At 40.0% G+C, this 19,710-nt stretch overlaps 1 protein-coding gene across 3 annotated transcripts in view; it reads right to left on the bottom strand.

Annotated features, from left to right (window-relative positions):
• The window catches only part of LOC110955905 (forkhead box protein J3-like), an 89,008-nt gene extending 73,096 nt beyond the window's left edge, over positions 1-15,912 (bottom strand). Inside the window, exons 1-3 of one of the 3 annotated variants that reach the window (XM_022201076.2) lie at positions 11,516-15,912; positions 1,569-1,692; positions 792-1,279 (exon numbers count right to left, since the gene is read on the bottom strand). In XM_022201076.2, coding sequence (XP_022056768.1) covers positions 792-1,160 — 369 coding nt within the window. In that variant the 5' untranslated portion in view covers positions 1,161-1,279; positions 1,569-1,692; positions 11,516-15,912. The remainder of the gene's footprint in view (positions 1-791; positions 1,280-1,568; positions 1,693-11,515) is intronic. The other 2 variants (XM_022201073.2, XM_022201074.2) reach the window with 2 other exon arrangements.
• Between the last annotated feature and the right edge of the window lie 3,798 nt (positions 15,913-19,710).

The raw sequence follows: 19,710 nt of genomic DNA, 5'->3' as shown, positions 1-19,710 counted from the left end.
ACAGAAAAATCTGCCGATGTCTGCAGCTGACCACCAGAGTGAACTTTTACCACACGTATGAAGAATCCATATAATTTTATGCACATCTGTAAGCAATACAAATGGGAAAAAGCTGTACAATTTATGGAAATTCCATATAAGTTGACATGTATGCGAGCACCAAAGATATAAGTTCCAGACGGGGTAATCAAACTTGTATCCAGTAGTAAATCTGTTTGCAACTCATAATTTAGCTTTTAAATAAGTAATTTAATTAGAAACTTGAAGATTTAATTGATATATGAAGGAGGAAATCAAGTGGGATATTGGACCCCAATCCAAAATAGAGCAGTTTAAATAATCCAAAACTAATTTACAGAAAGAACCGAAACCTGCACAACCAATATAATATTTTGTGATCAACTGCATTAGAAATAAGGATGTTTTTCTAACGAATGTAATATCTGTGAATCAAATTCCAAAAAGTAACTAATTTGCCTGATTATCTTTTTAACGTAGACTATTGATTTCCAAACATATTCTCTAAACCAGATCAGATCCAGCAGAATATTAGATTTATTGAAACCCAGAGCTGAAACTTGTGGACGTAGAAGCAAAACCCAACCACACCTGATCAGACTAATGTAGGTCAATCCATTTGCTCAAGGCGACATAATTTGCTTTGAATATCAGCCAAAATAAGGGGCGGCCTGCAAACTGAATGTTTTGTGTGATGCAGATGTTTTGCCTTCCTGGAATCAGCTTTCAACCCCGAAGAGCAAGAACCCAAATGACTTTTCTCGTTTTCTTACCTTCCAGCCGCTGCCCGCCTCTCTGTAGTAGGGGAAGTTGTCGCAGATCCACTGATAGATCTCGCTGAGCGTCATCCGTTTGCGCGGCGAGCCGTTGATGGCGAAGGTGATGAGGCTGGCGTAGCTGTAGGGAGGTTTCCCGTCTCTGTGCTGCGCCGCCTCCTCTTGGTCCAGCGTCGTTCCCGGGTCCAAATGCACGACCTTCTTGCCAGGCCCGTGGCCGTGGTGGTGCGTGTGGTGGTGGTGGTGGTGGTGTCCGTGGTGGTGTCCGTGGTGGTGGCCCGCGTCCGCCTTCTGGATGGCCGCCCTCATGCTGAGCTGGGGAAGCCAGTCCATGGAGGTGAGGCTGCTCTCCAGCTCAGAGGTCATGGCGCGAGTCGGTCGAGGGGTCGAAAGGGGGGAAAAGGTGCGAGGCTCGGAGACGTGGCGTATGGAGGACCTCCTGTTGGCTCACTGGATGGGTTCTGTGCAGCAGTCTTGGCTCAAGCCTGGAAAAGCAGGAGGTTTGTTTACTATGCCTATTCATCTCCTTTAGCTGGAGCACAAAGCACACTTGGCAGAGACACACAGATGTTAACTTGCACATTATTTTCCGCATATTGTGCAGCTTTGTATCATGGAAAACTAAATATTTTTGGCATGTTCATCACTTGGTTTTTACCATTGCACGTAAAGATGATCTGCAATATGAGCTACCAATATGAAAACAAACTTATCAAACAGTTTCACTCCATTTCAAATCAAATGTGGGGGCTAGTTATGAGTTAAGTGTCTTACTCTTCCCATTCCTTTCCATCTTTCTTTGGGCCAAAGCATCTGGGGAAGTCACCGAAGTGAAAGGTAGAGTCCTTCCCTCGTGCATGTTCACCAGTTCTTCATTTAGCCACTGCAATGGCCGCCGCTGCAACGTACAAACACAAAAACCACACAAGACGGTGAGCTCGCGCTGCCAGACAGCCTTCATGAGATATTAATATCGCACAACCGTTCAACTGGCCTCGGCATCTGTCCAACCCGATTAAAACTCTTCTCTCTTTCCCTCTCTGTGTTCTGTCTATCTGGATTGCCTCGCACTCTCATTCCCTCCAAAGTGGAAATGGCAATTGGATCTGCGGAGTGACTAAAAGCTGGGGAATTGTTTTCACAAGTGCCTGCCAAATGGGGGGAACAGCTCGGGAGGAATTCCAACCCTCTGGAGGAGCTGAAAGGCTCGTCCCCTTTCCCTCTCTGTCTCCCCCACCACACACACATCCACACACACTCACTATGTTCTCATTCTCTGACTCTCGACGTGCCTCACTCTCCTGTCAAGTCCATGCCCACCCCGCCTCCCCCCGACTCAGACTCTCAGATCCTTGTCTGACAGACGCAAACAATGTAAAAAAAAAAAAAAACCCTCAATAACCCTCATATTTTGGTAGCTATTTTTAGAGCGACACAACTTAAAACCCTGTGTTAGAGTTTCTCGTTTTTTTTGAGGTGGGGGAGCTTTACGGATAGTTTTCGCATGATTCACCACCAAACAAAGACAATCATTTGGTAAACGCAAGAGAAATTACTCACCAATTGTTCTGGACTTCAAGTCAGTCACAGAACATTCGTAGATTTGTCACTACTGGACTGAGAATGTCATGTAACTGTTACTCATCGCAGGAGTGAAGATGTTGCATTCAGACCACGCTCTGATTCAACACAGATAATGGTCTCGTTTAGAGCTTTTGGGAGACAAACATCCTACATTCTGAGAGATACAGGTGTGCAAAAGAAACGGACACGCAGTGACTCGATATTTAACAATAGGTGGATGGAATCAACCTCCTAATGATGCAGAAATCCACACCTAAACCTTTATCGCCATCCCATGCAGTAACCTTCATGTGTCCTTGAACAACAAAGAGCCCATTGGCCCACGCGTTCTCCATTCATGCTCACTGTACATAATCAAGGTGGGAGAACTTCAATGAGGCTGCCTACCAAGACGAACACAAGCCCCTCCGTCTCTCTTTCCACCAATCCCCCCGGAGAGCCCAATATGCCGGGATAAAAAATAAATAAATAAGAAGAAGAAGAAGAAGGGAAATACCCGGCTCCTGTAAAAACCTCGCTTAATTACAAGTAGAAAAAAAACACATGTTTAGCAGCAGACTCATCAAGCCAAACAAGCCAAGCAGTGGGACTAAGGGAAGGAAGGGGGAACCGAGAGGAGCTATGCCCGACGAGTCCTCTTGCACAACACCACCCCCATCTCCTCCTCAAGGCCCTGCCACTGTGGGAGAAGCCATAGCCATCCCCCTCTTTCAAATCCCAGGAAGCCATCTTAATTAGTGCACCTTTTTTATTTCCCTTTTTTCCTCATTTCGTTGCTGAAGGGAAGGGAGCACTGCTTAGTCGTAACAGTGGTGGTGGTGGTGGTGGTGGGTAGGTGGGGATGGGGGTGGTGACACACAAGACACAGAACAACAAGTACTTATTTTCCCCTCATTAAAAGAAGGCTCAAGCTGCAAATCAGCCTGCCACAAGCCCCGACCTGCTGCGCCGCCGTGGCTGTTGTTGTCGAGAAGTTTGGGAGCGTGGGCCGGCTGCACGGCGGCACGGTGTAGCTTCGCACCGCTAGCCTGGTGAGGTGTTGGGATGATGAGTAATAGAAGAGAGCAGAGAGAGAAGAGGAGGTGCATGACTTGGCTTCTGGGGAGAGGGGCCCTGCTGGGCGGGTAGACGCAACCAATTACCTAGTCGACTCAGTCAACCGGTCCCACAGTGACTGAGCTAACCTCGGCACTGTGCCTTTTGTTTCTCATATCTACTGTGCTTCACATCAGCCTCAGAGGCCTGCGTGGTATCAGGGGAGGAGAAATGATCACTGCAGAGAAGACAGCTTACAGGATATCTCTGCTTATCTCGCGGCTATCGGTTTTCTACGGATACACCCTCTATCGTAAGGAATGCATAGATGCTGCAGTGACAAGCTCTTTGAAATAAGTGATTCATTCATCTCAGGGAAGTTTTCGTAGTTTCCTTCAGTGCACACGGAAACAGGGACACGTACGAAATTGCTTGAAGCGACAGAAAAATGACTGTCTATTTTGTACTTTTAATGAACAAACATTTAAAATGAAAGCAGAAATACAATCAGCATGCGCTTAAAGAGGCATCAATATAATATAATATGTAAATGACATATTTTAGCTACTATAGACCTCTACTTTTAAATTAAGATTTTTCAAATTTTAATTAAAAAAATAGCTAAAAATAAAGAAATAAATTCAAATAAAATAATATATTATGATAGTTATTATTTAGTAAATTACTGTCATTATTGTTAATATTTGTAACTATTCTATATAATTCATAATAATTTACAAAATTAAATATAATATATCATATCAGCAATATTTAGCTACTATAGACCTCCATTTTTAAATTAAAATTTCTTAAATTTTAATTAAAAATAGTATAGAATAAATAAATAAATTCAATGAAAATGAATAATATATTATGATTGTGACTGTTATTACTATTTTATAAATTATTACTATTCAGAACATTTGCAATTATTATACATAATTCACCATAATTTATCAAATTAAATGGCAACATATATTGGGATTACAATTATAAACATTACACTTTTATGATATTGCCTTTTTATGGCTCCCCTTAAAACACCAAATAGGAAAATTTCAAAAGGATCCACATTAAGAATCATCAGATGATAAAGTCACAATGCCAAAATGCAAAACGTATTATTCATGAATAGATTTCTAGTATATTTAGAAATAATTACGCAGAGATAGAGCAGATCTTGTTCCTGAAAGAGGCTCTCCTTGGCTAGGACTGATGATGATTGAAGCATTGAGTGGGCAGTAACGAGGAGTAACGCAGTTCCTGCTCACACTCGTCAAAAAAAAAAATCACAAATTTCAACTTTGTATCGCCGTTCAGGAAACATCAAAAACTTTACAGACGAGGATTTCAAAGAGCCGCAGCTGAATGGGAAATAAAGGTGGTGAAAGGGGGCTATTCTGGCAGCTGATCATACAGAAAAGCGGGGTCTGATTAAATAGTTTGAGCGGTTTTAGGATGAATGCGCGCGAGGAGCATACATTTTCAGAGAGAGATGCTTGGCTAACATTAATGGGTGTCAGAAGAGGTTCAAATTATGGTAAAAGGAGGACACGTGGCATCTGCGATTTTTATCTTTTACTCAACAACAAAAAAAAAAAGCGTATAAAAAGTTAACTTTTGTAACTTGGAAGTTGTAAGATATTAGCTGGCACTTACAGAGGAGATTACAAGCATTATGGAACGAGAAGAGCAAGGATTTGGATGTTTATGAACAAGAAATCTTTTTCCCCTGCAAAGAATTTAAACACATCACTCTCTGCACTGTGGATGGAGCTTTCACGACCGGGAACATTGTCCCTTTAAAAGAGTTGAGGGTATGTGTGTGTGATTGAATGTATTCACCCATTAGACTTTGTAGCTGTGATGCACTCACTCAGCTGTATGCATCACTAACAGCTAACAGTCCCCCGCTGCTAGCAGGCTTTTAGACCGAGAGAGGCTTTACAGTTCTGCATTTTAATAGAGAACTTTGAATGGAGTGACGGGGGATGGGTGAGGGAAGGGGGGGAGGGAAGCCAAAGGAAAGAGGCATCAAAATATTTTCAGAGGAAAATGAAGTAATGACAAAATACCCACCCGGAGCGCGCAGAGCAGAGGGGGTTTCTGGGAAGGACTGCCTTGGCAAGGGTAAGGCTAATGTGTCAAAAGAAAGTCTGTAGGCACACTGAGCGCTGTCATGTCTAGAAGTGTGGGCCATTCAAAGCGGGGAGGAAAAGGTCCAAAAAGCAGTATTGAACGTCTTAATTACTTTCTGCTTCAGCACCAGAAAACATACCCCTGAAAAGGTTCAATTATAAGATATCAAGGCAAATCAGCTGCCCTCATGTTGGCTGTTTGCTTATCCCCTCAATGGAGCCGGGTTAAGCAATTACACTGTCTACTTATTTTTAAAGGAGACCTGGAGAGGCACTGTTTCAAAGTGAGACACATCCTGCGGCCCCAGAGCGACTGGTCGGGCAAACTGACGTCTGAAAGGGAAAATAAGGAAACGCCGAACGACGCGGAGAACGATCATTTATCCACGACAGAGCAACAATTTCATCAGCGGTTTGCGGAAGCTGCCGGCTGACCCGTGTCAAGCAAGTCAATCGAGTGACATCTCAGCTGAAACAGAACGCTCTGATTAGCACCATTTTTATCCTCCTCGAGCCGGAGAGAAAATCTGATTGAAGAGAAGGCAAGAAAATCAGTAAGTTCCAGCGAATCCCTCAAGGCCTGGAATAAAATATTTAACTAGCTAAGCCCACACAGAACATAACACCTGAAAACATCTGCCAAGGTAGAGGGAGTTAGCGACCCAGAAGACTCACTACCACCGACCAGGAAAAAGCTATCAAAATTCTACATTCTGACAACGGCGAAGTTAAAAAGGCATATTTTGTCATAAATAAAACATAGGAGTGCAGCATTTCGGCAAACTCCCCCAACGAAAGGTCCCAAGAGAGAGACGGGATGCTGTTTGTGAACTCATGCTTTGCACTGTAAAGGGGGCTATAGCACTGCGTCACCACGACTACATTCCCACATCCAGCGCTATTCAGAGAGGACTAGTCCTCTTTAAAAATTCATTAATTTACAGCAAAAATAGATTAAAGCACCCAACTGCACCAAGCTAAAAAGTTTGGCTTGTGAATAGCATTAATAATGGAAGCAAGCATCCAAAACCTCGAGGCCCTGGCTCCGAGGCATGGCTGAGGTTTTGTTGCGCTTTATAATGGAGAGTAATTTCCATTTTTTAGAAGTATTACAGCTTTTTGATGCTTGTTTACAATTACATTGTTTTACATGCAAATTGGCTAACAATTGTTACTCATTAAAACACAACCAGCAGAGAACAACACTTCCAGCCTGAGCAGGACGCAGGGCTTTACATCGGGTTCACAATGGAGGCTCGGCACACAACTCTTGTCGCTGGCAGCACAGCTGTTGAGTTCAGTCCAAATGACAGGCCTTTAAAAGTGATCATCCCCCCCCCCCCCAATCTTATCCTTTACATCTTTCTTTTTTCAAATCATAGCCAGGCTTTACTAACAGAATCAAAGAAGATTTTGACAAGATAAAAGGATTTGCTGCATTTGAATTCAAATTATGTGTACTTTCCTGGGGACATGACAAAAATCACAGTGACTGGGAGCACTCAGAGGATTTAAAGGTACTTAAAAAGAGAGGAAGGCTGCTCTAATGTGTTGTCAAATGTATCTCTCTCTCCCAGCCCGATGACAGAGGATATATATCTATACACACACACACACACACACACACATCTATATGTGTGTGTGTGTGTGTGTGTGTGTGTGTGTCTATAGCAGGGGTGTCAAACATGCAGCCCATGGGCCTGAACCGGTCCTCCAGAGGGTCCAGTCCGGTCCGTGGGATGACTTTGTAAAGTATAGAAATTACAGAGCAGACATTAACTGCTGATTGCAAATGTGTAAAACTATAAATTCAAACTAATTTGTTTTGATCATAAAGTAAAATACTCCATTGCTCATTGTTTTTCTGTCACTGTGTGTCTCGTTTTTGTAATATTTTGTCTTATTTTTGTTGTTTTTTTGTCCGACTTTTGTCGTTTGTCTCATGTTTTTGCCCTTTTGTGTTTCTTTTTTGTCTCGCTTGTGTTTTTTTGTCCGATTTTTGTCATTTTGTGTTTTGCTTTATTTGTTAGTTTTGCATCTTTTTGTCATTTTGTGTTTTTTTGTCTCATCTGCTTTGTCCATTTTTTATCATTTTGTTTCTGTTGTGTCGTTTTTGTCTCACTTTTAATCATTTTGTAATTTTTTAACAATTTTTCTGGGTTTTTTTGTTTTGTTTCATGTCGTTTGTCTTGATGTCATTTTGTGACTCATTTTTCTAATATTTTGCCTTGTTTTTGTTGTTTTTTTTATGCCTTTTGTAGATACAGTTATTTGTACGTTATAAATGACAATCTGAGGCATAATTGTGTTGAAACTGAACATATTTTTCTTAAGAAATTTCAGGTTGTTCGTATTTGTTTTTGCAAAAAGGAAATTCTCAAGAACACTTTCAGAATGTAACTTTTTTTGCACTAAAACAAAGGAAAGACTTAGAGTTGTGGTCATTTTTGGTTACTGTGCTGTGATTTAACTGGTCTGGATCACTGGAGATCAAACTGAGCTGAATGTGGAACCTGAACTAAAAACAGTTTGACACCCCTGATCTATAGCATAGTATCACAGATATCACAATAAAACTATTCATCATTCAATTTCCCATTTTAACACAGCTAAAGGGTATTCAATACAGTCTCTATACACCTACACAAACACACTATGAACTGTGCTTATCTTTTGCCTGTTAAAACTATTATTTCTTTCACGATATGTCCACCATATAAACCCTGATGGCAGAAATGTTGCCGCAGATCCATAAGAGAAGTAATATTATAGATTCAGAAGTGCACATGTGCTCAACTAAAGTTTACGGTCAGCTAAAGTTAAAAACAAAAGGTTAACACTAGATAAAGCTGCAATACGACAAATCGTATCTCTGAGGCAGAACACCTAGAGCTATCTTCACATTTATAATCCTTGCATTACAGAAAATAATTGGTCTGTATGTGTATATATGTATAGGTCTGAATTACTTACAGTGTAGTAGTGATTTCTGTGGTTACCCGAGGTAATTAAAATGACCAGATGACCTACTAACGTTCCAGTGGCCTGATAATTGCAGAGAGCAGGTTCAAGGGCTTCCAGCAGAAACAACTAAGCCCTCCTCCTCTCTTATTCTAACAGCTGCTGCCTCGCTGTCTTCGAGCAAGGCAGCTCACCAGCAGCCCCTCTAGCGGCAGCGCTGGTGATAAAGCGTAGACGAAAAGCTCGCAGGCATCAGTCTGTGCAACAGAAGAGTGTGGGTGTCTGCTAAAAGCATATTGTTACTTATTAAGTTTTTCATTAAGTAAACACGTCGTTCCAAGGTTAAACGCTGATTCTCTATGACGGCGGCAGAATAAAAAGGTGAGCCTACAGTTTGCCTGTTTACAGGCTTCAGAGGTGCAATTAAGACAGAAAAAAAAATTTTCTGCACAGCATGTCAAAGAGATTGGATTTTACTTATGAACCGCTAAAAAAAAGGGCTTCTGAATGATACATGCTAGCATCGACCGTGCTGCGTTTTTCAATGAACTGTGAACACCACAGAGGCGTCGGGATGCAAAGATTGTGCTTCCATTCTATATGTGCTTAAAGATTTTTCAAAAATTCCAAATGAAGGGTAAATATAAAGAAAAGAAACCAGTGTGTGCATTCTTTGCAAACATCAGCAGCTTCACAAAACACATATTTGTCACAAAGTGAGAAGTTGAGTGTCTTAACTCCATCGTGTTTTAATTGGGTAGCAAATCATTCCTGGCAGACGCTGAGAAAAAGAGACTGGCTACCCGGCGTTACTCTAAAACCACACAAAAAGAATACATTACAAGCCATAATGAATATGCAGAGAGACAACATAAAATTTTGACAGCCATGGCCATTTCAAAAACTGGCATACGGAGTTCATCTTTATCAAAGCAACTGAGATGCCTGCAGTGTATCCACAAATAACCCTTAATTCAACTTTCAAAGAGTCATTACTCCACTCGTTCCTCGGCGTTGCATTTGCTGACATTGACGATAATTACAACGACCTTTCCGATGATAAAACAAAAATCAGTAAAACATTATGAGGGTTCCTTCTCTTCACGTTTCATGAGATTCTGCATAACGTTTTAATGGGGCATTTAGGGAGGTCTATGAGTGATCTACTGAGAAAGTCTACAATGGCAATCAGCAGTGAGTGTGGCAGCTGTTCAGCAATTAAAAAGCCAAATTACCCTCAATCAACACCATTTACAAGCACAAGTAAATCTCAGAGCAAATAATGATGAGAGAAATCTGTTCAGACAGCTCTCATCTTGATAGGAATTAGAGACGCATCCAAATCAGGAGCAGGGTGTTCTCTCAAATGCTTTCTCAGTCTCTCACATACACACACACACACACACAACTCCCCTTGTCTGTGTATTTTTGGCAAGATGAAGTTGTGTAGTATTGCTCGGTTGTCCACGCTGCTGCAGTATAATGACAGATAATGACTCCTTACAGCGTAAGACGGTCACCTTTCATGGTTAGAGACTAAACCTGGTCCATTTGGGGGCAGCCTATGGAAAAGAAAGCCACAGTGGAGGAGCGTAAATGCACCATCAACACACTCAGGCTGCTGGAAATTCAAATAAAAAAGAGCTGCGTGCATCGTTGTGAAAAGAAGTTGCACCATCCTGGGTTAAAACATTACAAAAAGCCACAGAATTGACATAAAAAAGGATGTGCTATAGTATATATTCTTTCCACTTTAAAATAACAGCTGCTTCAATGGTGCATATCTGACTTTTGATATTCTGTAAGTCGCAATAGTGGGAGTGCTTCATAAATCGGCTGAGTGGGCGCGTCCATGACATGTGACATGATGTGTGCAGGTAGAACTCTATGCACTGAAAGTACATATACACAATGCATGCACAAAACTGAAGTAACAATCTATGACTAAACAAAATAATCAACATACATACATGCACACATATATGCATGCATGTGTGTTTGTATGTATGTGTATATGTACACATATATACTCTATATGTACACACATATAAACTATATGTGTATATACACATTAATATATATTATACACACATATATAGTAATGCATGCACAAAACTGAAAACATTTATGCATATGTATTTGTGTGTATATGTACACACAAGTACACATATACTGCCCATATATATGTATACACACAAATGCATATATACTGTATGTATACATACATCAATATAAGCGTATATAAAATGTATGTAAATATACACATACATGAACAAATATACTGTCTACATGCATGTAAACACACACACATCCATATACACTGCATGTAAATATACACACATAGGTACACAAATATAAAATGCATGTATATATACACACATTAACATATATGAAAAGTGCATACAAACTGTACACACATAGATATATACTTATATAATGTATATTTCTGTGGAATACATAATGCTGTGAAACAAAGTTAGTCCCATGAACCCCCCTAAGCCAATTAGTGACACATGTCTTTTTCTGTCACTTTTCAAATTCCAAGAATTCTTTTTAAAAATCTCCACATTTTCCACATTTAACAATCCAAATCTCATGAGCTGGGAGTCATCACTGTGCAACTTCTGCGAGCTTTTTGGTTCGGCAAACTGTTAAGTCTCCGCTGTTATCACTCCTCCAGTCCTGTCAGCTGTGAACCGTCCTCTTCCACATTTGAGCGTCGGGCTCAATTTACCGCTTGGACAATTGTTTCTCCTTATTAAAGCCCCTCTCTGCAGCCCTCTGCTATGAGGATGGAAACACTAAACTCTAAACTTGGAGTAGCTGACTTTAACACACGGACACTGCAAAGACAAAACGCGTCTGCATGCATGCACACAGTGACAGGCAGAGAACTTGTCATGGCCTGCCGATAAGTAAAAAAATAAAACACACACACAAAAAACAGTCTTTTCGTAACATTTCTTCTTCAAGCTTCATGAGTAACATTCAGAACAGACTCACCGTGGTGTAGGTTGGATATGTTGAATACGAACCGGCTCAGTCTCTCTCTCCTTTTTTTTCGTACTCAGAAGCTCCAGACGCCGATTCTGCACTTGAAAATTCCCCCCTCGAAGACAAAAGCTCCCCGCGGTGGCTCCGGCGCTGTCACTCGGGGGCTGCGGTGCTCGGAGCGGCTGCAGGCGTCCAGCTGACCGCCGCTGTGGTCACTCGGCCGGCATGACGGCAGGAGCTCGACCCGCTATTCGCGTTTGCGCTCCGGCAACATGAAGATCCCGGGTCTGTGTGCTCCGCTCGGCTGCTAAACCACCGGAACTACTTCCAACGCCAGCCGGAGCACGTTGAAGATGAATTCATGCACCACAATAGGGAAGGGGGAGAAGGGAAGGGGGAAAAAAAGAAAAATGAAATCACATCCATTTAACTAGTTCCCAATTTCAATATTAATGAGATCCACTAGGACACGCCTGCCATAATTATGACTAAAATAATCAGCTGTGACATTAATCACCAGCAGTCTGAGGCGTGTTTTTTTAAATTTGTTAAAATATTAGACGGACCAAAATCAGCATTATTGATATTATGGCCTATCCCTGACTTTTAATGTTTCATAAAATACAGAGAAGCTGTTTGTGTTGCATCCAGATACCAAAAACACGAAATTCTGATGCTTCACAATGCAAGATAGTGGCATCTGCTGTATATATTACACCATTCTGCAACAAATCTGCAGCTTCCTGGTTTGTCTTAGCTGATATAGTTGAAATATTCCTCTAATTTGTTGATTAAATATGAGCATAGGCCTGTTGTGAAGGCACAGCGCACCCACCTGGAGAGGACATCAGTCAGGGCGCCTTGTTCCAGCTGAATATTTTCCACCTTCATATGATTAGTTTGACCTCATAAATGCATAATCTTAACCTGAAATGCATATTTAAGGGTATAATCTGAGAATTCCTTTGCTGCAGGACGTCTGTGCATACTTGTTGCATGTAAATATTGGATATAAATGCACATTTTGAGTGATGTACGTGTTTTTCAATGTTGTCAACAAAGACATCCACTGTCAAATACGCAGTACATATATGTTCCACTAAATTCTAAGACTTAGCCATGCATCCAACAAGGACATCTTATGTGAACCGAGCATCATAGTTTCCTCATGGGTACCATGTAAGCTAACATAAAGTAGCTCAGTTCTATCAGATATATGTATGCAACAGGAAAAAAAATGCATGACAGTGACAAAATCTGGATCTGTGCAGAGACAGGGGGTTTCCACACATTCTGCTTGGCATGTGTAAGTCCCTGGAACATTTAGCTCCGTAGCTCTCTGCAGAGGCTTTAGCAACCAGCTAACTCCATAATCCCACAATAAAGCTTGTCATTTGCATGCATCCAGAGAAGATTCAATTATTCGTACAGCAGGTCAGAATGTGGGAACATACATGTCTGATGTAAAGTAGTTCTTGTTGAATGGTGTTGTTTGAGCTGTGAATTAAATTGATTGTTTTCACATTGCTGAGAGGAGCAGCTTCACTACAGATTACATGCAGCACAGTTTCGGGCACAAACTTCCTATTTACAGGAAATATCCAGGCTTTATATTGTAAAATACTCCTATAATTAGATTTACATTAAAGTCTTCATCCAATTTACAACATGTTTTGCTTGCTGTTGTCACCTGTGTACCTGAATGTACATGCATAATTCTACTGAAATCTTTGTTCTGGACTTGCAAGCATCGTTTTGTGGCATCACAACCAGTCTAAAATCGAGTTTGGTGTGCAGCAGGCTTATGCAACTGTGATGTGAAAACCTGAAACCTCTGGTGCACAGACAATGGAGTTTTCACTAAATTACGAGGTGTTTTCTATTCAAAAGTCAAACTTTGAGAATGCACAAATTTGCATATTGAGTATATTTTGGCTGAATTTGTATAATTAGGCGTCATTTTATGAATTGAAAATGGAACCTGAACTTTTTTTCTGACATATTATATCAGACACAAAAACAGTTTTAAATGTCTTTCCGTCTAGAGGGATCTGTAGGATTCCTGTAAATACTCTGGTTAAGACCAAGTATGCTTTTGATCAGTATGTTAAAATATATACTATTATTACAAGAATGTCAGAAATATATCCCTATCCCTAGCTTTTAACAGCCAAGATTTGACACAAAACGTGTGTTTTTTGTCTGTGAGCCTGGTCACATGACTCTCCAGTATGAGGGCCCATAAACAACTCAGTGCTGCACTCGTCTGGATGGTGGGGTTCCTTGCAACGGTTAGTGGAATACTTACTGGAAGCGGAAGCTGGTGAGGCAACAGTACAGTCTATCTGTGTTTAGGTAGGTGTTAGGGAATTCTGCGATGTCGAGAGACAAATGAGGCAGACTCAGAGACACTCAGATGGCTTCTGTTGAGAATAAGGTTTACTGACGTCAGGAGAAGTGATACGACAAAGCAGCATATTCATGTGAGCGTTGCCGGCACCGATTCTGAGGATTCTCTTCAACCTTGGGTCTATAAAGAGTTGGGAGGAATGCCATATTTAGATTACGGTCCAATATGGAGACAACTTGCCTATTCAAGAACGCCAACAAGACAATATCTAGTCATAACCAACAGGTTCAGCTTTTCTCGGGGTCATATTAAAGACAGGGAAGGAGTAAACATGCTGACAGCCTCACATTAGGAGGAAATAGGGTCAAAGGTGATGACCTGTAGGATAATCTGGAGTGACCTGTAAGTTCTACAACTTGATTTAAGGTCACTGAAAGATATTCTGGGATGTCTTCCACTAACAGCTACAAGGAAATACCTCAATAAGAGGAAAGAGAGTATTTTCCCTTCAGAGTAGATAGATGGATGGATGGATGGATGGATGGATGGATGGATGGATGGATGGATGGATGGATGGATGGACGGGCGGACGGACGGGCGGACGGACGGAGACTGACTGGGTTACAGGGGTCATTAATGCTTTAATATCTTTGGATTGTTGGGATTCTGTTCTAAATCTGTCAGGTCTTTTACTCTCATACTAGAGCGGGTTGTCCACTGATCGCAAGGTTGGACAACTGATTCCTTCTGTGTCTTGCCCTGAAGTGTCCTTGGGCAAAACACTGAAGTTTAAGTTGCTCCTGATGGCAAGAAGGCACCTTGCGTGGAGGTTCTGTCACCATTGGTGTGTGAATGTATGTGTGACACTTTGAGTATCAATAAACTAGAAAGGCGATATATAAGTTCAGACCATTTACTAAGTGATATTAGATGACAGATGTTGTGAACTGGTGCCTTGTAAATGAAACTGAATTGACTTAATATCACTGGGACCACCTTGGCCTTCACCTTCCACATGATTTCATTTTAACAAACGGAAACTAAAAGCAGGAGGCTGGTATTGGTAACCCTCCTCTGGGCCAGTTGTTGTAATCTGTTAGTCCACCACTAGAGGACTCTCCAGCCTAAGACAACGTGTTGCTTTAGTTCAACAATCCTGACACATCTTTTATTGAATGTGCACCTAACTATGTTTTGCATCAATTTAATTAAACATCCTTAAGTATTGGGAACTAAGACGGGCCAAATTAAAACAGCCTCCATTCACAGCACTACTCATTCTGTATGTGTTAACACTGATATTGGCCTTCTCATGTGTCTCATCCCTGCAAATTGCCAGCCTGTTTTGCAAGCTTGACCTCATGGCCAAAAACAATGGATGGTTTGTTCATCTCGTGATGACAAAATGTGAACAACTGCAGCTGAATGCCGTGTGCTGAGTCTATCCAAACATTGATAGGCTTCTTATAATTAGATTAGCTTGCTTTTGTTGTCTTGCTTTCACTCCATCTCCACATTTACCCCATAAATGCACACTAATGCCTGAACAGCCCTGGAGCCACATCTGGGTCAAGTGAGCAGGGTTTGGTTTTGCTGTGATGTGAGGGGCAGTGATAGCTGCATGTGATCTAAGCGAGGTTAAAGCAGTCTATTCTCATTTTCAAATCAAACTGTGCTGGTTTGTATGTTGTTAACATGACAAATGAGGGAGGCTGGGCTGCTGTGCGTAAAGAGGAATGTGTCTGCTGTGACCATTCCGCCCACTTTGCGTTGATTGGGCGGCAGCACCGGCTCTTCCCGGTTTGATCCTGTTGGCTCTCCGGCGTTGCAGTGCATCGTGCTCAGAGGATGCTACAAGAAGGAGACAAAAACCACAATAAACACACAGATGGCATGTAAATAAACAAATATAATGACGATGTGTCAAAAGCAAACACTCAGATTTCCCATTTTTATCTAGTTCAGTCCATCCATCCCTGGAGGTGAAGGTTAAGGATGGTAGGGAAATTACAGGAGCAGGGATGAAAGCTGAATATTTTCATTCAGTCAAAATGACTCAGAAAAAACAAAAACAAAATCCCCTTTTGTAATACCTTCATCTCAGCTCTAATAACAGAAACAGCCACACATAATAGTGGCATACATATTTGCTTTCACAATAAAAGCGCTCTTAAATAGCAGGTTTAACATCTGTGTAAACATTCAGATCAGTTTGTTAATTCTGCAGATACTTTGTGGCACTGAGTTTGTTTCTATGAACTTTCATGTGGTTTAATGGGAGAATTTACTGTTGAGTCACATGGATCTTTTTTCTTTTGTTTTCCTTTCTTTTTTTGGTTGCTGTGCAAGATGCAGTCTCGCGAGAACAAACTATCCGACCTGCCTGCAAATGAGAATTGCATCAGTTTGAAGACAGTGCAGAAATTAGGCTGTTTGGGTAGTTTGCTTTTATATTCGGCTGCATGAACGTTTTCTGTGATTTTAGTTTGATTATCACTGATTTAGAGCACATATTTTTTGACTTGCAGATCCTTCATAAATACTTGAGCATTATGTGAAGTTAACACAAAAATGATACAGCTTGAAACTGTGTTAATCCTAATATTAATATTCTACATTTGGATCAGTGTGTTTCTGCCGAATGAAATGTATTTCAGATGTCTGTGTTTTTGATGGGAGGGCTGTATAGGTTCATATAGTGTATTGATCATGAAACTGCCTTTTTGAAAATGCTATAACACACATTTCCAATACAAAGCCACTGTCAGTATAGGAATAGATGAAGGAGTGTTCGACAAATATGAGTCACTTTGAAGTGAGATTCTAACCATTTTCACATGGAGCCCTGGTTTCAGCATCTGAGAGTCCGTCTGAGGATGCACAGGGAGACAAAAGCCGCTGACACAGACTATAATCCAGCAACCTGTCAAATTTGGGAGGGTTGCTTTTATATTTAGGTGTTGTTTCTATAACTTTCATTTGATGAATAGTGATTTAGAGCAGATATTTTTGAAAATCACCAGCAAAGGTTTACAGATCATTCATAGAAAACTGATTTAAACAGAAAATGATACAGTTTAAATGATGTTAATCTGAATTATGTCTACATTTTAGAATCAAATAAGTGTTTCTGCAGAATGAGTACATTAGAGAAGGATGGGTCTAAAATTATAACTCTTAAAAATGTTTCTGTGTGTTCTATTGGAATGGGTTGACATAATGTATTGATCATGACACAGACAGATATAGTCTATGACTAAAACACACATTTTCAATATAGGACTACTATCAGTATATGAACTGATGATGGAGTGCGTCAGTGTTCTGAGATTATAACAAACCATTTTCACATGGAGCCCTGATTTCAGCATCTTAGAGTCCGTCTGAGGATGCACAAGGAGACAAAAGCAGCTGACACAGACTTTAATCGACAAAAGTAATAGTGGCAAATTCCTGCAACCTGTACTCTTACACACTATTTGCACTACACATAAAACACTTCAACATTTGTACATTCTTAACATACAACATACTGCATTTTCTATTTTTCGTATTGTTGATTGTTACTTAATGCACATTTTTGCGTATTTATCTGTGTTTATGGTGGTGGGGACTGGACTCTTTCTGCTGTAACAACCAAATTTCCCCTTGGGGATTAATACAGTAAAGTATTTCTAATGTATTCCTGTCAAGTTTGGGAGGGCTGCTTTTATATTCAGGTGTGTTTTCTATAACTTTCATTTGATAAATAGCGATTTAATGCACATGCGATTGGATCACAAGCAAAAGTTAGACATCCAGGAGTTACACACCGACTGATAGAAACTTAAGCATCACATAGAGTTAATAGAAAATGATACAGTTTTCTATTCTTTTAATAGTAATGTTATCCACATTTTAGAACCAGATCAGTGCGTTTCTGCAGACGGTTTGCATTAATGAAAGCTATGTCTTGAAATTCTAACTCTTTTAGTTTTAGATATCTCTGTACTTTCTGCACAAAGGCTACTGTATTTTGGTTGATATAATGTACTTACTAATCATAAAACTGACGAACAAGCTACCATATCATTTTTTTTTAAAAGTGTTGTTCTTATGGTAAAATTCCAAAAGCTGTGGCTTCTAGAATGCTACCGTGTAATTACAGTAAAACATTATACATTTACGGTAAAGAAATGTATGGATATTGCTGATTTTAGGGTTAAAAAACCATGCTTTATTCCATATTTTAGTGGAAAAAAATAAAGTTTTAACCTTTAAAAATGTGTAAATTTTCACGAAAATACAACATAAAATAAAGTTTGTGTAACTTATAATAAATATTACAGCATTTTTCCATTATCAGCACAACAGTTAGTGTATTTAACATTAAATATGTGTATTTTTTAGAAAAAATTGCGGTAAAAGCTGTCATAAATATTAAATCATATGTCCATTATTAATACAAAAGTACATGAGTTTGGCCAGTAACAATGTTTGTTTTTACAAATAATAAATACAGAATTGCCATGTTGCTTGTTATAAATATTGCATGTTTCCATCATCAGTACAACAATTTGTTCATTTAACTGGGAAAAACTGTATTATTTTCAAGAATTAAATGCAAAAAGTAAAGTATTGTTCTATATATTACAGCATCTGTCCATTAAAAATTGTGCAGGAGTTGGGAAATGTATTTTTCAAGTGAAAAAAAATCTTAAAAAATACACTTTTCTCCTGATTAACCTATTTGCGGTGATTCAGTGTTTTACAAACTGCATCAAACTGTCTTAGAGTTTACAGATTTTTTACCATCATGGTTTGACAGTCTTTCACTGTAAAGTGTACAAACATTTTTTTTTTTACACTGGTTTAACAAAAAAGACTGTATATGTTCATTATTATAGAAAAAAACAGAAACACACAGGCTTATTTTGTGCTCTCTAAATCAACTTCTTTTCTTTCTTTTTTTTTTACTTCTTTCCACCATTAAAATGATTTCAATACTATTTAAGGACTATCGAGGCCACTGTACTACAATTTTAAAACACACTTTATCTAGGGCTTAGGGGGAGAATAATAACACTCAGCTAATATTCGGGGGATATTATTGTTATGAATTTTAAAGCCAAAGTTCCCATAATGCTTTAGGAGATGAAAACAGGAGGCATTTATTATTTATTATAATATTAGTACTTATTGATACTTTAAATTTATCATTGTTAAAAGTATGCCGAATTGATTATTATAAGTTACTGTTTGCAATATAACCATTTGTTTACATACCACTATCAGTGAGTAAGTATTGTATTCAATATTTTTCTAAACTGTCGTTATTCTCAGGCTAGTTCAGGGGTTAGTTGTTTTTTTTTCGTAAGATGATTTAAGGACATGGGTAATGAGATCCTCGGAAAGTGCAAGTCCCACTGAATTTAAAAATGTGCCTATGAAGCCTGTGTGTTCAGACTTCCATCCTCTAATAATGAACTGCCGAACACACAAGACAGAGAGGAAGGGAACGAGAAGTGGGTCAATCGCATAATTTCGCTCTGCTGTCACATTGAGGTGTTTTCCTCCTCAGTCACACACAGTTGAATCTGGATGCTAAACAATGGCCACCGTCTCAATACAGAACGGTTTGTTGCCATAAACGCCTCCCGGTTTGGGGAAAATTACACGGAAATAAAGAAAAAGAAAGGCAGGCTGGTTGTATCTTCGGTCTACGATGACCTTGTTTCATTTCCTGCCACTTCGGCATAGAGACAGCGCCGTCGGTGTTCGCCAGACCTCCTCGCAGCGTCTGGTCTGAACCGGTTCGGAAAAGTGCGCGGACTCGTGCGCATTGCAGACTTCTCGCAGCGTTTCTGTGCGCGCC

The sequence above is a fragment of the Acanthochromis polyacanthus genome, chromosome 6 (genome assembly GCF_021347895.1).
Source record: "Acanthochromis polyacanthus isolate Apoly-LR-REF ecotype Palm Island chromosome 6, KAUST_Apoly_ChrSc, whole genome shotgun sequence".
Taxonomy (NCBI): Eukaryota; Metazoa; Chordata; class Actinopteri; family Pomacentridae; genus Acanthochromis; species Acanthochromis polyacanthus.
The sequence above is the reverse complement of the archived record's forward strand: the minus strand, read 5'-3'. Positions and strand labels throughout refer to the sequence as shown.